This window comes from Somniosus microcephalus, unplaced genomic scaffold (assembly GCF_052327205.1).
Source record: "Somniosus microcephalus isolate GS21.2 unplaced genomic scaffold, FLI_Smic_1.0 unresolved_chr3, whole genome shotgun sequence".
Lineage (NCBI taxonomy): Eukaryota > Metazoa > Chordata > Chondrichthyes > Squaliformes > Somniosidae > Somniosus > Somniosus microcephalus.
The window spans coordinates 14,106,877-14,129,052 of record NW_028225181.1 but is presented as its reverse complement, the minus strand read 5'-3'; the positions used below and the strand labels follow the sequence as shown (position 1 = coordinate 14,129,052).

Below are 22,176 nucleotides of genomic sequence, written 5' to 3'. Positions count from 1 at the left end.
CTGATGAATCAGTACTCCTCCATGTTGAACGCCACTTGGAAGAAGCACAGAGAGTAGTAAGGGCACAGAATGTACTCTGGGTGGGGGACTTCAATGACAATCACCAAGAGTGGCTCAGTAGCACCACTACTGACCGAGTCCTGAAGGATATAACTGCCAGTCTGGGCCTACGACAGGTGGTGAGAAAAACAACATGAGGGAAAAAACTACTTGACCTCGTCCTTACCTGTTGCAGATGCATCTGTCCATGACAGTATTGTTAACAGTGACCACCGCACAGCCATTGTGGAGACGAAGTCCCGTCTTCACACGGAGGGCACCCTCCATCGTGTTGTGTGGCACTACCACCATGCTAAATGGGATAGATTCAGAACAGATCCAGCAGCAGCTCAAAACTGGGCATCCATGAGGCGCTGTGGGCCATCAGCAGCAGCAGAATTGTATTCCACCACAATTTGTAACCTCATGGCCCGGCATATCCCTCACTCTACCATTACCATCAAGCCAGGGGACCAACCCTGGTTCAATGAGGAGTGCAGAAGAGCATGCCAGGAGCAGCACCAGGCATACCTAAAAATGAGGTGCCAACCTGGGGAAGCTGCAACACAGGACTGCATGCTAAAAAGCAGAAGCAGCATGATATAGACAGGGCTAAGCGATCCCACAAACAACGGATCAGGTCAAAGCTCTGCTGTCCTGCCACATCCAGTCGTGAATATGGTGGACCATTAAACAACTAACGGGAGTAGGAGGCTCCATGAATATCCCCATCCTCAATTATGGTGGAGCCCAGCACGTGAGTGCAAAAGACATGGCTGAAGCATTTGCAACCATCTTCAGCCAGAAGTGCCGAGTGGATGATCCATATCGGCGTCCTCCTGAGGTCCCCACCATCACAGAAGCCAGTCTTCAGCCAATTCGATTCACTCCACGTGATATCAAGAAACAGCTGAGCGCACTGGATACAGCAAAGACTATGGGCCCCGACAACTTTCCGGCTAATGTGCTGAAGACTTATGCTCCAGAACTAGCCGTGCCTCTAGCCAAGCTGTTCCAGCTACAACACTGGCATCTATCCGACAATGTGGAAAACTGCCCAGGTATGTCATGTCCACAAAAAGCAGGACAAATCCAACCCGGCCAATTACCGCCCCATCAGTCTACTCTCAATCATCAGCAAAGTGATGGAAGGTGTCGTCGACAGTGCTATCAAGCGGCACTTACTCACCAATAACCTGCTCACTGACGCCCAGTTTGGGTTCCGCCAGGACCACTCGGTTCCCGACCTCATTACAGCCTTTATCCAAACATGGACAAAGGAGCTGAATTCCAGAGGTCAGGTGAGAGTGACTGCACTTGACATCAGGGCAGCATTTGACCGAGTGTGGCATCAAGGAGCCCTAGTAAAACTGAAGTCAGTGGGAATCGGGGGCGGGGGGGGGGGGGGGGCGGGGGAACGGTCCACTGGCTGGAGTCATGCCGAGCACAAAGGAAGATGGTTGTGGTGGTTGAAGATCAATCACAACGTTCACCACACGGACTGCAGCGGTTGAAGAAGGCGGCTCACCACCACCTTCTCAAGGGCAAATATGGATGGGCAATAAAAGCTGGCCTTGCCAGTGATGCCCATATCCCATAAACAAATACATTTTTTTTAAAGCATCCCGAGAGGGGGTACAGCAGTACCTGTGGAGTAAGAAAGAACAAAAGGCGTCACTGTTACAGGGTTGCCCTGTGATTTCAATGGACTTGTAGGTGTGATAGTATTAACTCAGGAATTTTAATAAATTATGGATGTATGTCTGAGTAGGAGTGAGCCTTTGGCTTAATGGTAGCATTCCTGCCTCTGAGTCAGAAGGTGAAGGATTCATGCCCCACTCCAGACAGCCACGGGGAGCGAAGACCAGAGCACTGATCTGAATACTGAATTGACACCCAGCTTCCAATGGGTGCATGTGGCCCTCCAAACTACCCCCCCCCCAATATTGTAAAGTGTATGTGGGGCTCTTTAGCCTTGGTTGCAGCCCACCTAGGAGAAAGAAAAACTTGCATTTATATAGAATCCTAGAATAGGTACAACACCGAAGGAGGCCATTCAGCCCGTGCCAGCTCTCTGCAAGAGCACTTCAGCTAGTCCCACTCACCCGCCCTTTCCCTGTAGCCCTGCACATTTTTTTCCTTCAGGTACTTATCCAATTCCCTTTTGAAAGCCACAATTGAGTCTGCCTCCACCACCCTTTCAGGCAGTGCATTCCACATCCTAACCACTCGCTGCGTAAAAAGGTTTTTCCTCATGTCGCCTTTGGTTCTTTTGCCAATCACCTTAAATCTGTGTCCTCTAGTTCTTGATCCTTCCGCCAATGGGAACAGTTTCTCTCTATCTACTGTGTAGACCACTCATGATTTTGAACACCTCTATCAAATCTCCTCTCAACCTTCTCTGCTCTAAGGAGAACAACCCCAGCTTCTCTTGTCTATTCACGTAACTGAAGTCCCTCATCCCTGGAATCATTCTCGTAAATCTTTTCTGCACTCTCTCCAAGGCCATATAACGCCTTTCACGACCTCAGGAGTCACAAAGCGCTTTACAGCCAATGAAGTATAGTCACTGATGTAATGTAGGAAACGCGGCAGCAATTTGCACACAGCAAGCACTCACAAACAGCAACGTGATAATGACCAAATCATCTTTTTCTAATTGATGTTGATTGAGGGATAAATATTGGTCAGTACACCGGGGAGAATTCCCCAGTGCCTCTTCAAAATAGTGCCATGGGATCTTTTACGTCCACCTGAGGGGTCAGTTTAACATCTTATCTGAAATATGGAACCTCTGACAGTGCAGCACTACCTCAGTACTGTACTGGAGTGTCAGCCTAGATTTTGGTGCTCAAATCTCTGGGGTGGGTCTTGAACCCACAACCTTCTGACTCAAAGGTGAAAATGCTATCAACGTAGCCACGGCTGACATGGAAAGAACTCTGAAGATAAAAACTATGAAGATCACAACGAGAAACCACCTTAGCTACTCTTCTCCAGTAAGTGGCTCAAGAGTCTAATGTGTTAGGACCTGCCCTAGGGAAGAACACAACAGATGGATGTTACAATATCCTACTATCACCAATGTTATGAACTTTATAATTCACAAGAACATAAGTAGGCCCTCAATATCAGTGTGGCAAAGCAGAAATAAGAAAATCTAGAGCAAGAAAAGGACTTTCAGCCAATCAAGCCCACTCCATCTACAGTCCATTTACAATTATTCCATCATGGACTTCTCTCCCACATCACCTGTTGATCCCCAGTTTAAGGAAGCACTAAATTTCTTTCCCGACTTCTCCTGACAGTTTTGTTAATTGTCTCTACAACTGTCAATCCTGCTTCTTCACAAATATCGATTCAGCTCCTTTTTAAATCTGCAAATTGCACTGAAATAAGCTATCTAATCTGAGAATTTCTTTGTTGTTGCTAATTTCTAGGGTTGTGAATTTTGTACTTGTGTCCTCCAGTCCAACACTAACTCCAAGTTAAATAGCAGTTTTTCTTCCACCTCACCTGTGCCTTTTGTTATTTTGAATACCTGTTTCATATCCCTCCTGTCTTTTTGCTAGTGACAATAAGTTAGTGCTTGAGTTTTACTTATGACTTAGTCCCTGGAGGCCTGCAATCCTTCTGACCATTCTTCACTGAATCCTTTCGAAAGCATTTCAGGTCTTTCTTTGACATAGAGTGGTTCAAAACTGCACATCATACTCCAGAGTTGCCCTCATCATTGATCATAATATACTTCAGAAGTAACCCAGCATCTGATCAGCTTTATTAGCCAAATGCCTCACACTAACCAGATGCTTTCAAAATATGATCAATATAAATATGACCACCCACCAATCATTTTCTTTTTTTAGTCTCTGCCATTGGGGGCTCTTTCATTTTTTTTGGTATTGCCCATTTTAAGGGAAGGAACTTGGACAGATCCCATAGGGGAAAAGCTAATCTAGCCCTATGACTTCACTCACCTACTTAAAAAAGAACTCTTTCCTGTGCATTTTTGAGCTATAGTTTGTGCTCGGGTGACTCTTAAAAGCCAACTGTCTGCCTTACTGTTCTAATTTAATTTGTTATTTTTGTTTTACAAATCAGCTTGGTGGGACCAGCCCCTTCTTGAATTTTAGTGGTGTTCCCTTATCAGGGGAGACACTTGTGGGCTTTGGTTTGCCTGAACCCACAATTCCATTGGCCTAATGAAATCGAACCCTTTCAAGTTACAGGTGAGCCAGACCCAGCCTGAATTTTGGTCGTGTTGCGATGATTAAGGGGAGGCACTTACATAAATGGGAGTTGTTTTAGGCTTCTCTATCATCACAATTTTATTAACTCCTATCCCTAAACCCTACTGCTGTCATTTATTTTTTGTTTACTTTATTCTTAATGCTCTTTGCATCATAAATATTAAAAAATTCTTAATTGACCTTTCTGATAGTGTTATTAATTTCCTTTTTTTTGTTTGTCCTAGGCCTGCCTTACTAGTTTAAATCCTCCCCCACTGTTTCATTTACCCTTTCTGCAAAAATATTGGTACTCATCCAGTTTAGGTGACTCTCATCTTATCTCAAAAAGCCTCCTCCTGCCCCAAACTTGCCTCAATGTCCTAGGAATCTAAAACCCTCCCCTCTACACCATCTTTCTAATATCTAATTGCTCCTCCATTACTCATTCAGCATGTGAGATGGCAAAGAAGCGTGAGATTACCACTCTCAACGACTTACACTTTAATCTAGAACCTAACTCTTCAAACTCCATCCTACATCTGTCCGACATCTCCATCCTACTCTTCCCTAAATCATTTTGATGGGCAATTTCTGGTTGGTTTCCCTGCCTTTCTAGAAATGTTTCCACCTGTTGCACTACATCTCTTACCCTGGCACCAGGGAGGACACATATCATTTGCGACCCCAGTCACAGTTGCTAATCTCTAATTATGGAATTTCCCACTACACAACTCATCCATTCTCATGGGTAGTGTTTCTCTTCTCATTGGTAATCGCTTACTTCACTGTGCAGTGATGTTGTGACGCATAAAAATAGAACATTTTAAAAAAGTGTACAAAGACCTGACAATTTCTAGGACTTTTCCCCCCAAAACTGAGAAACAAAAGTGAAGGGTAAAGATCAATAGTGCAGGTCACCAAGGCCAAAAAGAATTAAAAAGATGAAGTAAACCAGGAAGTAGCAACTGGGTGATGCCAAGCTCGAGTTTTAAAAGCCTACAGAATGTAGGTGGAGTGAAAGACTAAAGGTGTTCCACAGTTTTGAACTCCGAGGAAAATAATGAGTTAAAGTAGAAGATGGTGCGATTAATCTGGATTGAAACACAGGAGAAGAGTGTGTTCGACAGCATCTTTCCATTTTAAAAGGAACAAGCGATAAAGGAGCATAAATTATAATAGTGTTGATAAAACAAAGACAGAAGAGGCTCTGATGAAGAAAGGGAGTTCAGAAGCTAGATGTAAGAGAAGGAATGCCCATCAGAGGACAGGCTTTTTTTTTTGTTCTAGTAATGAATGTGAGATAGGCACAAGAAGAGCCTCCATACAGCGTATTCAAGTCTTGAACAGACATGGGCTTTATAAAAAGTGAAGAAAGGTCAAGACGAAAAGCAATGCTAGCCATGAATGAGGAAAGCCTCTACTCGGAGGCAGCTTTAAAAATGGAAGGGATGTGGAAGTTCCATTTGAGGTCAGGGAGACAGTGAGGCCAGGAATGTCAATATATGAAGAAAGACTAAGGCCACGATTTTGCAAATGGATATGGCTTGGGAACGGGTCAGCTGGTTTCCGGGATCCAGTCCCGCCCCCAACTGTATCCGGCTAACGGACATGATTTTACGTCGATTGGCCTTGTTAAGCCCACCCTGCGGGCTTGCCAGCCAATTAAGAGGAAGCCAGTCAGATGATGTCATTTGATGATGCATCATCTGCCAGTTTTCTTAAAGGGACCATGCACAATTTTTCTTTGACAGCTCATTTTTCAGTGTTTGACAGCATTGAGCTGCTGCAAACACTGACAATCACTGTACAAAGGTGAGCTCTTGCACCCAGGCTTGCCAATGACTCCCTCCATAGGCTAGAACAGATGGCAGCTGCAAGTGGGGTTACAGAAGCGATCTGTCACTGGTGAAAGAGGTTCTCCCAATGAGGTGGGACTAGACAGCCAATTCAAAACTTGTTACCTACAGAAAAGTGTAAATGCATTAAAAATGATTTTCCCAACATTTTCTTACCTCTGAAACTCACCAGTGCACCATTGGATCCTTCACAACACTTCTGCAGCTGTCATCAATGCAGAAACATTACAGCACACTCACAACATGCCACACTTACTTGGCGTGGTGTCCGGACATCGGGGAACCCGAGGCAGAAGCAGCAAAATTGAAAAAGAGCCTGTTAACAAGTATCAAGTACCTGTTAACAGGAAGGTAAGTGGCTATAATCCTCTTCCCGCCACTAGGTGCCGGGTCCATGCGCAAATCGGGGACCTGACACTTGGGAAGATTGATTGGAGGCAGGTTGACAGCAGTCCTGCCTCCAATCCCGCACTCTGAGGACTGGCAAAATTCCGGCCTAAGAGTGGAGCTATCAAGGCAAGAGGTGTTAGCTGTTGGTTAAACTTGTGAAAGACATGAAAAAAATAATTGAAAAATAAAAGTACATACAGTAAATCAAGGCATAGAATTAGCATTTAGGCTTAGATCATCTTCGGCTATGTTCACCAATTACTAAGGGCTGGATTTTACGGGGGGTCAGCGGGCGCGATCAGTGATGGCTCGGGTGGGAAAGTGTTTTTTTCCCCAACGGGTCAGGACCCCGCTGTGAACCCGCCGCCACACGCCTTTCCCCAATGTCGGGTCTGTCAGCGCTGGGCAGACCCGACACGCAGCGGCGGGTTCGCAGCCAGGGACCCAATTCAGGTAATTAGTGGCTTGTTTAGAGCCACTTAAGAATGAATATCTGCTCACCTTCTGCATTTGACAACTCGTCCATGAGTCGTGGGCCGTGTCTGTCAAGCTGAGGCAGGAGGTCAGTGGCCATTGAATCAGTTGTTGAGTTGAGAGATTCAAATGTATAGTAAAAGCTCCCACCTTACACAGATATCTTCCCTCAGCCACAAACTCTTCCTCACTGCATTTCCACAACAGATTCACTATGCTGCAAGTTTTTACACAAGTCTCCATCCAGTCTGACCTCATTACCTCTCTCACCATTGACAGATTACTTCTGTCATCTCTGCTTCACCTGCCATGTATTCCATCAGCATGGTTGCCCTTTATACCCTCTCACCTTGGTCCTCAGAATCCCACCACGATCAGCCCCAACACCAGCAGCACCAGGCACACCAGCAGCACCATCAACACCACCACCAACCTTCTCCGTAATCATCTGATGTTGCACAGGACAGAGGGCATCAGCACCCGACCACATTGCTGCCCGGCAGGCCAGGGATGGCCTCACCATGGCCAGATTTACTTCACTTGACACTTGTGCACCCTGGCTGCCACATGATGCGCCAGGTTGGCACCACCCCACACCAACACCATAAAGCCTCCCTACAATGCCCAAGCCATTCCTTTTACACTCATCACCATTGCAGGGGGTACCGTTATGTCTCACCATTCACTGCAACTCACTAAGCCACTTCCAAAGGAGCACACAAATCTGTCTAAGAACACAAAGTGTTGAAAATAAAGGTTTCAATGTTTGACACCACATTAACAGAAACTTTACGTGAACATTGCATAAAACACCCAAGTGCCTACCCTTGTGTGTTGTTAGTTGGTATCATTGCACTAGGATGAGGGTGAGTGTGAGAGGTGGCTAGTGAGATGGGGATGTGATAATGTAGGTAGAGAGGGATGGGTGGAGGTGCAAGGTAAGTTGGTGTGAGTAAGGAGTGATGGGAGGCACAGCAGGATAAGGTTGAGTGTGGCTTTTTGTGATCTAATAAGATCATTGATGCGGCACTGCACCCAGGTCCTCCTGACCACGTCCCTGTTTGTGCCCTCCTCTGCAATGTGTTGATCTCCTGGGGAGGTTTCTACCACCCATGGGAAGGGAAGAGGACCTCCCTGCGTGCTGTGACTCCCTCCATAAGCATATGGAGGGAGTCATGGGAGAGCCTTGGTGTAGCCCTGCACCTCTGTGCAGTGATTGTCAGTGTTTGCAGCACCTCAATGCTGTAGAACACTGACAGCAGAAACGGCAAAATAAAGTTGGCCATGGTCCCTTTAAGGAAACCGGCTGATGACGCGTCATCAAATGAAGTCACCAGACCCGCTTCCTCTAATTGGCCGGGGAACGTGCTGGGCTGGCTTAACAAGCCCAATCAGGGGAAATTAATTTCAGAGGCCGGGATGGAGCCAGCAGCAGGGTCGGGACCCGCCACCGACGTCACCCGCCACGGTCTCGCTGAGGTTTGTAAAATCGCAGCCTAACTCTTTCTGGACATTAATGCACCACACAGACAGGAGAAAATAAACATATACTAGAAAAATACTTGGCAGCAAACTAATTAAATTGATATATACACATTGCATCACATCACACCACACACAGTTTAATCACTTTGCTCCCAACCCAAACTTAAAACCAGATTGTGTGTATTCTGGTATAGACCTGCACTACAAACTGTGTTAAGGAAATTCATTTTACATTTGGTTTTTGTATATTTGCTCGTGTGAGGATACACATTTCATAAAGGGCATATTGGAAGTACACACATGTGGACATCAGATGAAAACAGGATCAGGCTTGGCTGTGATATCCCCATGTTAAAATAGTCACTTTCCATTCACCGTCAAAGCTCACACATGAATAAATCACATACACTCCTTGAATGGTACTGAAATTGTTACGGATGAGGTTGAAAGAGGCCTAGGAGCCTTCATAGCCTCAATACTCAATGCAGAGCAGCAGTCAACAAAGCCAATAGAATGCTGAATTACATAGCTGAAATAGAAGAATATGTCAGAGGAAGATGTGATCCAACTGTACAATGCTCTGGTCAGACCACAACTTGAGTAATGTGTCCATTTTGGTTGCCAAGAAACATAGAGACATTCAAGTATTGGAGGCAATGCAGCCAACAGCCACAAGGCCGATTCCTGGTGTCAGAGACTTGAGCTACGAGGAAAGATTGGAGCAATGTGGGCCTTTCAATCTGGAAATGAAACATCTAAGAGATGAACTTATGGAAGGATGTAACATAGTTAACAGTATGGAAAAACTAATTCCAGAAAACCACTTTGAAGCAAATTGCGTGAGTAAGACAAGTGGATACTGGTTCAAACTAGAAAAAGTACAGTTCAGTCTGATATCAGGAAGTTATTCTTCACTTCAAGAGTGATCAATACATGTAATGATCTTTCAAATAGAGTATTGGAGATGAAAACTCTGGAACTGTTTAATAACCAAATGGATGCTGTAATGGGGGAGGGCTTTAGGGTAGAAACATAGAAGATAGGGGCAGGAGTAGGCCATTCGGCCCCTCGAGCCTGCTCCGCCATTTAATGAGAACATGGCTGATCATCCAAATTTATCCTTGTTTTCAAATTTAGATCTCGTTGCCTATTCCCAATTTCATACTGACTCACCAATGTCATCATCTGTTCTGTCTATAGGATCTTTTGCCAGGCAGTCTCTGACAATGTCCATGCTCATCAGTGGATCTGATGGTTTCTCAATGTCCTCCTTGTTATCATCTTCAGCGTCTACTGGCAGGCCACTCAGGTCCATGTCCCTAGCTTCACTCTCTGTGGCTTTCGAAATAAAAAAATTGCATAAGATGATCATGATTAGCAATGATAGATACACAGGAACAGAAGTCTGCTTTATCATTTTGTTAGGTATGGCAGCATATCGTTTTAAATACAATTCCTTGCCCTTTCTCCATATCCCTTAATTCCATTACTTCCCAAGTACCTATTCGACTTTTAAAAACCTCAATTTTGCATCTATGGTCTTCTGTGGCAGTGTTTTCCACATTCTCACAACCCGTTGTTTGATGTTTGGCCTCGGTTCACTTAAATAATCTTTGCTCAAATTTAAGATTCTTTTCCCTTGTTCTGGATTCTCCTATTAAAGGTCAATCATTTCCTCTCTACCTATTGATTCTCTTCATTATTTTAAACACTGAGATCAAATCACCTTTAGCTGTATTCACCTCCAGGTAATATAACCCAAATGTAACTAGTCTCTCATTATAATTATTCCCTTCATGTAGATATCGTCATACATTAGGCAAAATCCCTAATTCATAAAAACTCAAAGTTTTAAAAGTTTCTGATTAGAAATAAATTAAAAAGACCCATTATCCAAAATTTGTGCCAATTCATCGCTTGTAGGAGGTGGCTATAACTAAGCTCTCTGAAATATGTCAGGTGAGATTTTACTGGAGCTCATTATTTAAGTTAAAGGGGTAAAACTACCGGCCTCCTCCATAAAACATGTGATCAGGCATACTTACTGTTTGACATGTTCTTGCGGTAATTTTGCTATTTTACCTTAGGACATGAGTGAAGTATGCAAGCCAAACACTCTACCAGATGGTGCCTAAATGGTGAAGTTAAGAAAGGGTACAGTTAACGAGGGTTCAAACAAAGGCCAGAAGAGGTGAGGCACCTAATATTCCGCTCTGGTACTGTTAGTAACAGGAATCAATTCTTTGTGCTTAGAGTCGCTGCATTGAAAACAGCTAGTGCCTTAACTTCAGACTGGCCTGCACACTCAGCTGATAGCATGCTCTTCCTGGATGTGATGGTTTAGGCTCAGTTCCCAGGTTGGGCCAAAGATGTGGACCTCATTACAATCAACAGAGCTCCTCTAGGATAGCTCTGAATCAACAATGTTATGAACCAGGCGAGCAGCAAGGCACATCTCCCAACAGTTAAAGCATTTGCTGCTTTTTAAAAATAGTAACATTTATCTTTTTTTTTTTTTTAAGTACTAGGCATCGCTGTTGAAGAAAAATGAAGAAATTGGTATGGCCCAATCACTGTGAAATTACATAAAATTAAATACACCTACCATTAATTCAAACTTAATTCAAACTATCTGTTTATTAGAATTTTTTTCAAGCACAAAATGTCATGTGCAGTTTCATTTACATTGCTTAATTCAAATTACTAGCAAAAAACAAATCTGAATTAAGTGGAGTAGACAGTATAAGTATGATAAAATGTAAACATATACGTTTTCTTTATATTGTGTGGATTTTTGGACGTTTTGGGACATTTTACTATTTTGAAGGTGCTATATAAATTCAAGTTGCTGTTGTTATTGTTGATCTGTCATAACATTTCTCATGGGAAGTTGGAGGATATGTTTGATGAGGAGGATTATATGGTTTAATGCAGGATGTATTAATTGTGATGGTATAGTTAAAGTGTGGAACATTAATGTTTAAAAATAAAGAAATAAATGTGAGAGGGGGAACAGGATTTAAGAAACACAAATAACTGGATTAAAAAAAACAAGCATTTGGAGTGGGAGCAAGAAAAAATTGTAAAACGTTGTTCCCTTCGAAGAAACTTGTGGATGAGTTTGACTGACAGACAAATAAAATGCTTCAAACACTGTACCCGGCTTATTGCTATCCACTCTGTTTGACTCCCTTGGCTCCAGGGATACACAGGAATTACTGCCCCCACCCCCCCAAAATTTTCAGGCACTGCTTGAGTGGGGCACTGAGATTCATGGAAGATAGGAGCAGGAGTAGGCCATTCGGCCCCTCGAGCCTGTTCCGCCATTTAATGAGATCATGGCTGATCATCCAAATTCAGTACCCTGTCCCTGCTTTCTCCCCATATCCCTTGATCCCTTTAGCCTTAAGAAATATATCTAACTCCTTCTTGAATATATTTAATGAATTGGCCTCAACTGTCTTGTGTGGTAGAGAATTCCACAGGTTCACCACTCTCTGGGTGAAGAAATTCCTCCTCATCTCAGTCCTAAATGGCTTACCCCTTACTCTTAGACTGTGACCCCTGGTTCTGGACTCCCCCACCATCGGGAACATCCTTCCTGCATCTAGTCTGTCTAGTTCTGTTAGAATTTTATAAGTTTCAATGAGATCCCCTCTCATTCTTCTAAATTCTAGCGAATATAAGCTTAATCGACCCAATCTCTCCTCATATGTCATTCCTGCCATCCCAGGTATCGGTCTGGTGAATCTTCGCTGCACTCTCTCCATGGCAAGAACATCCTTCCTCAGATAAGGCAACCAAAACTGCACACAATACTCAAGGTGTGGTCTCACCAAGGCCCTGTACAACTGCAGCAAGACATCCTTGCTCCTGTACTCGAATCCTCTCGCTATGAAGGCCAACATAAGTGGGCAGAGATTTGGCAGATGGAATACAATACTGGAAAGTGTGAGGTTATGCACTTTGGCAGGAAAAATCATAGAGCAAGTTATTATCTTAATGGCAAGAAACTGGAAAGTACTGTAGTACAAAGGGATCTGGGGGTCCTGGTGCATGAAACTCAAAAGGTTAGTATGCAGGTGCAGCAAGTGATCAAGAAGGCCAATGGAATGTTGGCTTTTATTGCTAGGGGGATGGAATATAAAAACAGGGAGGTATTGCTGCAGTTGTACAAGGTATTGGTGAGACCGCACCTGGAATACTGCATACAGTTTTGGTGTCCATACTTAAGAAAAGACATACTTGCTCTCGAGTCAGTATAAAGAAGGTTCACTCAGTTAATCCCGGGGATGAGGGGGTGGTCATATGAGGAGAGGTTGAGTAGATTGGGACTCTACTCATTGGAGTTCAGAAGAATGAGAGGCGATCTTATTGAAACATACAAGATTGTGAAGGGTGGATGCGGTGAGGATGTTCCCAATGATGGGTGAAACTAGAACTAGGGGGCATAATCTTAGAATAAAGGGCTGCTCTTTCAAAACTGAGATGAGGAGAAACTTCTTCACTCAGAGGGTGGTAGGTTTGTGGAATTTGCTGCCCCAGAAAGCTGTGGAAGCTACATCATTAAATAAATTTAAAACAGAAATAGATAGTTTCCTAGAAGTAAAGGGAATTAAGGGTTACAGGGAGCGGGCAGGAAATTGGACATGAGTCTAGGTTCGGAATGGTCATGGCCCTGTGGGTAGTGGAGTGGGCACAGGGGCCGTGTAGCCTGGTTCTGCTCCTACTGTGTTCTAATTCTGTGTTAGATTTCAGGAGATGGTTTTATTCCTGTTCCTGCCTGGGGTGGAGATCGCCTTTACAGAAGTTAAGTACTGTAGAAAATATAGGGACAGAGTGATCTCCTGGAAGAATTTCGATCGCTTAGATGGGTCGGAGAGGAATTTCCCAGATTTTTTTCTCCCAAATTGGCCATTGGGTCTTTTATCTGGTTTTTCGCCTCTCCCGGGAGATCACATGGGTTCGGGTGGATGGAGAGTGATAGAAGATTTGAGGTTAGGATCAGATCAGCCATGATCTTATTGAATGGTGGAGCAGGCTCGAGGGGCCGATTGGCCTACTCCTGCTCCTATTTCTTATGTTCTTATACCATTTGCCTTCTTAACCGCCTGCTGCACCTGCATGTGTCACCTTCAGCGACTGGTGCAGAAGGATACCCAGGTCTCATTGCACTTCCCCTTTTCCCAATCTATTGTCGTTCAGATAATAATCTGGATTGGACTTGGGCCCTGTGCCACAAGTAGCATTCACACTCTGCATATGTTGTTTAGAGCTGTTGTTTAGAGCTGTAAATTGGACTGGGCTTGTTTGCGGATTACCTTCTTCCCTGTAAGTAGAAATGCTTAACAGCATTGTAGATAATTCAAGTGAGAACCTGAAATACTCAGGAGCTGCTGTTCTAACTTCAGGTACTTGTGTCTAAAACATCCAGGCATAATTTTGTTTTAAGCTGAACCAATTTGGCTATGACTAACCAGAGAAGCTTGAACTAGAGCTACCCTCTTAGGCAGTCTGCTTATGTATAATTTGTACCAGAAGTCCTTGAATAAAGTGTATGCACCTTTGAATATATCGACCACATGAATCCAAAACATTTCAACACAGTCTCAGAAGGTAAAGTCATAGACATTTTGCATGCCAGATTTTTTTAACATTATATAAAAACATGGAAAACCACTGGATATTCAGCAATAGGTTGTATTAATAGGGCCTCCTTCTGATATCATGGTATTCCGATACAAACTGTCAGGAGTTGCTGCCGCTGAAGCAGCCTAGGCAGAAATAATAATTTTAACAGCCCACATCGGAAGAGGGAGTTGAAAGCTTGAAAAGACTTGACACAGCAGAATCTCCATTAGGTCATAGGTCAACTAAGTTCCTCATTAGCTCAGTTGGTAAAAATGCTGAGTCACTAAGTCAGACCAACAGGAAGGTCCAGATTCAATTTCTGGTTTGTGGTGAGTTAGGGGATTTCAGCCAGGGCATCATAAGGGACGATACAATTGGCCTCAGTGCCTTTAGGCTGGAGAAGTGAAAAATATTAGCCTCGATCCCCAGTCCTGGTCATTATCCAGAGTCTCTTGCTAAAAAGTGCATGGTTGTGAATGTGGAGTGAAGACAGGATAAAGCTTCATTATGATGTCCCTATAGTTGAATAATCTGTTGACATTTACTATCTAGGGCCACATCAGGAATGGCTACTTGGACAAGATACTAGAGCACAGTTGGTGTTCATGGAACTATACTCCAACATAAGTGAGTGGCTTCAGAAGAGGACAGAAGGAAAAAATAAGGAAATGATTTCTTAAAGAAGGGCTCTCACTATCTGGATCCACAACTGGGGAGAGAGTTAAAGGAAATGTTACTAGAGTCAAGAATATAAATGTACTGCAAAATAGTTGCCTGCGTCTGCCTTGACTACTCAGAGGGTACATTCCCCTTCTTCCTCACCTGCTTCCTCATCATGTTTCAAGATAGAATAAGCACTGGTAGCTCAGGATAATAAACACTAAACCCCAGGTGAATTGACTTGGTTCTTCAGCATCAGACATCAGTGACCATCTAATGACTTTAAACACTGATGTCAGTGCTCGTCTGTATTATGCATGGTGCAGAGGTTGAGACAATAGCTGCCAACAGAACCTGCCATTTGCTTGAAGAGCTTAGTAATAATAACTGAAGCCACTGCCTCCAGAAATTCCTTCTCAAGTTTCCCAGTAAAGGGGTCCTAAACGTATTGAAACTTGCAAAACAAAAACAGCAGAATTAAGAAAAAGCCTGAAAAATCTGTGACTAGTACATGATGGAAATCAAACTTTCCATTGGTATCAGTAGGATTTCAGTGAAGCACTAGAGTTGGTCTCATAGAATCATAGAAAGTTACAGCACGGAAAGAGGCCATTTCGGCCCATCATGTCCGTGCCGGCCAACAAAGAGCTATCCAGCCTAAGCCCACTTCCCAGCTCTTGGTCCATAGCCCTGCAGGTTACAGCATCCCAAGTGCACATCCAAGTACTTTTTAAATGTGGTTAGGGTTTCTGCCTCTACCACCCTTTCAGGCAGTGAGTTCCAGATACCCACAACCCTCTGGGTGAAGAAATTTCCCCTCAAATTCCCTCTAAACCTTCCACCAATTACTTTAAATCTGTGCCCCCTGGTTTTGACCCCTCGGCTAAGGGGTATATGAAACGTGCATGTACTCTGGTCTCTTATTGCCAATAGTACAATTAAGATTTTGCCCTTCGGTTGCCCTTAGGTTGCATCTGGAGAAAATATTTTCAATTGCACAACATTAAGATAAAGTACTGTGGTTATAGGTCTGTCACTAGCGGTAGTAGTGAACAGGAGCCATTTTAGGTGATTAAGTGCATTGCACAATGAGCATATCTCACAATGTTAAACTGTATTGCCTTAAGTACCACTTCCCCTGTATTGGTAACCATGTGCTAAATAAGCCTAGTGACAACAACTCTTTCTGATATAACAGTTGAAGCAGCTGCTGGCAACAGAAGAAGGATGTAGCCAGTTGAGGACCTATACGCAGCCAAGTGGAAAAGATCATCAGGCACATAGCACATTCTATTTTAAGGGCAATATCTGGAGATGACCTTTGTTGTGAAAATAACAGTTCTCCTAGTTCAGTGTTGTCCAATATGTTATCCACTAGCCACATGTGGTTAATTGGGAATCCAGCTAACTGCATTTTTGATTAGTAAATAAAAAATAAATAGACACCCTTATTGGGCATCTCAATACTCATATCCACACAACGTATGCACTTGTACTTTAACCTTTCTGGACATGTATTGATAAAATTGGTAAGACTAAAAGCAGAGTGTGCAAGTGTTTTTTGATTGTTGGGTGTGCTTTACTTCCTTAGTTACCATTTACTGGATATCCGCTAAAATGTTGTGCAACACGGGAAACACCAGCAACATTACATAAAGAGGAGAGCTGTCAACACGGTCAGTTTGATGAATTGGAAGAACAGCTCCAAGAAGCTGCACTAAGATGTACTGTGTCTGGTAAATTCATATCAGAACTCCAAACTTTGGTGAAAGAGAAAGAGTGCAAAGATGCGGGAGTACATCTACTTATATTATGTGTAAGGTGTTTTCCACTAATGTTTCCTACACTTCCTACATTACAACAGTGACTACACTTCAAAAAGTACTTCATTGGCTGTAAAGCACTTTGGGATGTCCTGAGGTCGTGAAAGGCGCTATATAAATGCAAGTCTTTCTTTTAAAATTAGTGCATGTGGCTAAAATGGTGTCACCGTAGCCACACCTGTGGGTAATCAGCGATTTCTATTGGACAACACTGACCTAACTGTATATATGAAGAAGAAAAAAAAATGCAGAATTCCTCAGAATGTTTCTCTACTTTATGGCCTTTATCGGTTTCTATAGAAACAGATTTTGTGTTGGCAATCCTGCTAAAAGTTAAGCTGAGCTTGGCTCATTTAGTTGTACTGTCCCCTTTGAATCAGAAAATGTTGGGTTCAAGCCCATTATGTTTTGTGCACATAACCTCGGTTGACATTTCAGTGCAGTACTTACTGCGCGAGTGCTGCATTGTTAGAGGTGACAGCTTTCAAATTAAAATTAAAATCAAGGCCTGCTCATGTGGGAGTAAAACATCACATGCTACTATTTCAAGAAACACAGCAAATTCTTCCAGTGTAGTCACCAATAGACTCCCTCAGCCAACCCCACAAAAAATAGATTCTCTGGTTATTCATTGGCTGTTTTTAGAATCTTGTGGGCAAATTGGCTGCCACGATTGTTTACATAACCGTGATTCAAAAGTAATCCATTGGCTGTAAAGTGCATTGGGACGTCTTGAGGAAACGATAAGACATTACATAAATGCAAGTTCTTTCTTTGCTTAATTTACTGGATTAATGCAGTAAGTGTGAATGCAAAGCACTTTGTTAACAGGATGGGACACAGTAAAGTAGCCCCAGCCATTAAATTCAGAATTAGGAATTGTTTATATTAATTTCAGCATTGTGATATTGGATTCAAATGCAGATTCTTTGTGGTTAAAAGGCTAACTAATATGTGTGAATGTGGGCATGGACTGTCCTAAAGCTACAAAGCATCATTTCCCTTGTATTTTTGTTTGGTATTAGCTTTAAAGCAGCTGCCTTTCTTCTTCAAAGAAAATAAGAGTGAAGTGGAATTTTAGTGAAGGGTAACATAGGTGCCCTTCAGGACTTAACGGGTTAACAGTGCAGCTTGCACACAGGATGACAGCGGAGACAGAAGCACCAGCCGCGAACTAGGGAAGTAAAATCACGTAGGGAACAACTGATGAGATCATAAAGATCATGTGACAATCAGCAATTGTGCATGCGGGCTTCAAGCCAATTAGAACAATGTAACAAATTGTGCATGTGGGCTTTAAGCCAATTAGAACAATGTCATGAGCTGTGCATGAGGTATCCACGGCTTTTGTACACTTAAATAACAGAAACTGAAGTCAATCGAGGAGACAGCCAGGAACGAGCTAAGGAGCTCTAGCTGTACTCCCTGATCAGCCTTTAGATACCGCCGCGGACTGTTTGTATTGTACTGTTGAATAGTTTTGTGTTTTAAATAAACTGCTTGGCTTTTTTACCGTTTACAGACTAGTGTGCGGATTTAATTAATTTTATTTCGCCACAACAAAGAGAATAAAAGTAAAGTCTATCTTCAGATTCTGTAGGTCTTTTTGAATTCTGATGGCTATGCATGGAGCATATGGTTTACATATTTCATATGAAAGCTCCTGCCTGAAGGATATGACAGGTGATGTCAGGTATGAGGGATATGACAGGTGCTGTTATCAAGAAGCATGAGAAGTACTATTAATACTTATTTTGCCTACTCAGGACTTTGTTTTATTCCAAGAAAATATTCTAACTGTAGAGGGAAGGAACAGGTTAGGGAGGACTACAGAATCAATGTGAGGAATGCCAAGAGGAGACACAAAGAGGAAGCATGGGCAGGATACATCAGAACATATAAAGAACAACAACAAAACATTCTTTAGGTACATCAACATCAAGAGAAAGGTGCATAGTGAAGTTGAACCATTTACCAATGGCAGTATAGAAGTGGTGGCTGAGGACAGAAAAGTGACAGAATTATTAAATCATTATTTTGTGGTCACTTTTACCACTACTAAAGGTGGAGGAGATTCCTGAATTGAGGGCACAGCATATGGGACAGGACAAACTGGAAATCTTTAGCATCACAATGGAAAGCATAGTCAACAAGTTAAAGAATGCTTAAACTAAATGAAGAACTCTGACAATTTCTATCCAAGGATGCTGGTGGAATTGGCTGAGGAGATGGCAAGTCCCCTTGCCAGTATCTATCAAAGAACATTAAAATTGCGTGAGGGGCAGGTGTGGCAGGGAGTCAGAGGGGGCAGGAGTTTGGTAGAGGAGAGGGGAGCCACCTAATCTAATCGCACCCCCCGTACCCTTTAATACTCCTCGTTTTCAAGCAACTATCTAATTCCCTTTTTAAAGAATTTATGGATTCTGCTTCAACAATGATTTATGACAGAGCATTCCATATTCCACAATCTAAGCATCCTCTGTGGAAAGAACATTCTCCCCCCTTCCCCACCCCACCCAAATTCTTTGTTGGATTATCTTAAACTCTCTAACCAGTAGAAACAATGTTTATGATCTACCGCATCATAGCCCTTCATGATCTGGAAATCCTCTATCAGATCACTTCTTAACCTTCTCAGCTTTAGTGGGGTGAAAAAAGCCTTAACTTCTCAAGTAACCATATCTGCTCATTCCCAATAACATTCCAGTGAATCTATACTGTAACTTTTACATTGGTTTTATATCCTTCCTATAATTGCCCAAACCTGCACACAATACTCCAACTGCAGCTAAATTATGATCTTATACATATTCAACATAATTTACTTGCTTTTGTAATCTGTGCCTCTAGGTACAAAACAAACAATTCAGGTTGTCGTCCTTACGGCTGTGTATACTTGTGTTGCCACCTTTAATGATCTGTGTATCTGCGTACTGAGACACCTTTTAAATTCATCCAAGCAGGCAGACAAGGCCTCAGTTTAATGTTGCATCTGAAAGTCAGCACCTCCAATAATGCAGCGCTCCCTCAGTATGGCCCTTAAGTATCAGCCTTTATTATTTGCTCAAGTCTGGAGTGGGGCTTGAACACAGAACCTTCTGACTCAGACAAGAGTACTACCAACTAGACTAACCTGGCATCTTATTAATCAGTGCTCGTGTGGAGAATTGCTTCCTAGTATCAATCCTCTTTTACCATTTTGTAGCTAGGCTCCAATGTTGTGGATTTGTGGTATAATTTGAAAGTGCTCAATATTAACCTTTTCAATTCCACTTAGTGCTTTCCATACCTTTATACGGTTGTCTCTCATACACCCTCTTTAAAGGCTAGAGTCCACATTTTCTAACCATTCCTCCTAACACTGTGACATTAGGGATCAGCCTTATTGCCATTCTTTGCCCCCCTTCCAGAGCTCAGATGGCTCCCTTGTGCCTCAGTGGCTAGAACTAAAAGCAGAATTTTAATGTGTGGCCTAGCAGAGCACGTTCTAGTTTCAGCATGACAGCCTCAGGCTTGACCTGTATCTGGCAATATAACTTAGCACTGTTTGTTTTAAGATCTTGAAGTTCTATCCCACGAAAAGACAGGCATAGCTGGGACTCATGCGGGTACCCATAGCAACACCTTTAATACAAACACATTGTTAGATCTATCACAATAGAATTACATGGAGTCTGCAGCACAGAAACAGGCCGCTGGATCACGCAAGCACAGCGTGCTGGGAGCTGGAGCGGGCCACAGACCGGAAATGCACGCAGGCCCAGGCCTCAACGGCCGGCGCGCTAGGTAAGTGCAGGTCGGGGGCTTGCACCCGCGGGAAGCCCCCGACCCGAATTTCTGGGCCGTTAACTCTGTTTCTCTCTCCACAGATGTTGCCTGGCCTGCTGAGTCTTTCCAGCATTTTCTGTTGTTATTTCGGATTTCCAGCGTCCACAGTATTTTGCTATCGTATTAGTGTTTGTATTCAAGTTGATTAATTTATCATTTGTGATTAATATGCAAATTCTGCATGAAATCATACCAAATTCAGTACAGAAAATAAAGCTTAAAAATCAAAAAATACAGATGCTGCATTAATGAAAAAAAATGGTAACATGAAGGGTCCTGTAATGTGCTCCAATACAGTTGGCTTTTACCACAAAGGATGCTTCAAAGCATTTGAATTACTTGTTTTAATAAAGATATTGCACAGAAAAGAACAGGTTTGTAAATCTTGTTGCATTAAACACACAAAGCAATGTTGTTTGCAATTAGGAACAAAACCCCTTGATTTGAGGTACATTAGGATTCCAGTGAATAGAGGTTATATAACAAAAAGAACTTGTGTTTTTATAGTGCCTTTAACATAGTAAAATGTCCCAAGGCACTTCACAGGAGCATTATCAAACAAAATTTGACACCGAGCCACATAACAAGATATTAGGACAGATGACCAAAAGCTTGGTCAAAGATGTAGGTTTTAAAGGAGCATCTTAAAGGAGGAAAGAGAGGTAGAGAGGAGGAGAGGTTTAGGGAAGGCATTCAAGAGCTTTCGGCCTAGGCAGCTGAAGGCACAGCCTACAATAGTGGAGTGATGAAAATCAGGGATGCGCAAGGGGCCACAATTGGAGGAGCACAGAGAGCTGAGGGTTGTACAGCTGGAGGAGATTCCAGAGATAGGGAGGGGTGAGGCCATAGAGGGATTTGAAAACAAGGATGAGAATTTTAAAATCAAGGTGTTGCCGGACCGGGAGCCAATGTAGGTCAGCGAACAGAGGGGTGATGGGTGAACAGGACTCGGTGTGAGTTAGGACTTGGGCAGCAGAGTCTTGGATGAGCTCAAATTTACAGAGGCTGCAAGGTGGAAACACCAGAACAGGAGAAGGCCATTCACTCACTTGAGCCTGTTCTGCCAATCAATTAGATCCTGGCTGATCTGTATCGTAACTCCATTGACTCGCCTTGATTCCGTAACCCTTAATACGCTTGCCTAACAAAAATCTATCAATCTCAGTTTTGAGATTTTCAAATGAACTAGCCTGAACAGCGTTTTGGGGAGACTGGCGAGGATAGCATTGGGATAGTCGTATCTGGAGGAACCATTACCTTACTGTAGGCAAGTCATTTTGGGGAGACTGGCGAGGATAGCATTGGGATAGTCGTGTCTAGAGGAACCATGATTACCTTACTATAGGCAAGTCATTTTGGGGAGACTGGCGAGGATAGCATTGGAATAGTCGTGTCTAGAGGAACCATGATTACCTTACTATAGGCAAGTCATTTTGGGGAGACTGGCGAGGATAGCATTGGGATAGTCGTGTCTAGAGGAACCATTACCTTACTATAGGCAAGTCATTTTGGGGAGACTGGCGAGGATAGCATTGGGATAGTCGTGTCTAGAGGAACCATGATTACCTTACTATAGGCAAGTCATTTTGGGGAGACTGGCGAGGATAGCATTGGAATAGTCGTGTCTAGAGGAACCATGATTACCTTACTATAGGCAAGTCATTTTGGGGAGACTGGCGAGGATAGCATTGGGATAGTCGTGTCTAGAGGAACCATTACCTTACTATAGGCAAGTCATTTTGGGGAGACTGGCGAGGATAG

At 43.1% G+C, this 22,176-nt stretch overlaps 1 protein-coding gene across 1 annotated transcript in view; it reads right to left on the bottom strand.

Annotated features, from left to right (window-relative positions):
- The window catches only part of LOC147091212 (rap guanine nucleotide exchange factor 2-like), an 80,812-nt gene extending 69,170 nt beyond the window's left edge, over positions 1 to 11,642 (bottom strand). Inside the window, exon 1 of the mRNA XM_085976482.1 lies at positions 9,647 to 11,642. Coding sequence (XP_085832608.1) covers positions 9,647 to 9,890 — 244 coding nt within the window. The 5' untranslated portion in view covers positions 9,891 to 11,642. The remainder of the gene's footprint in view (positions 1 to 9,646) is intronic.
- Between the last annotated feature and the right edge of the window lie 10,534 nt (positions 11,643 to 22,176).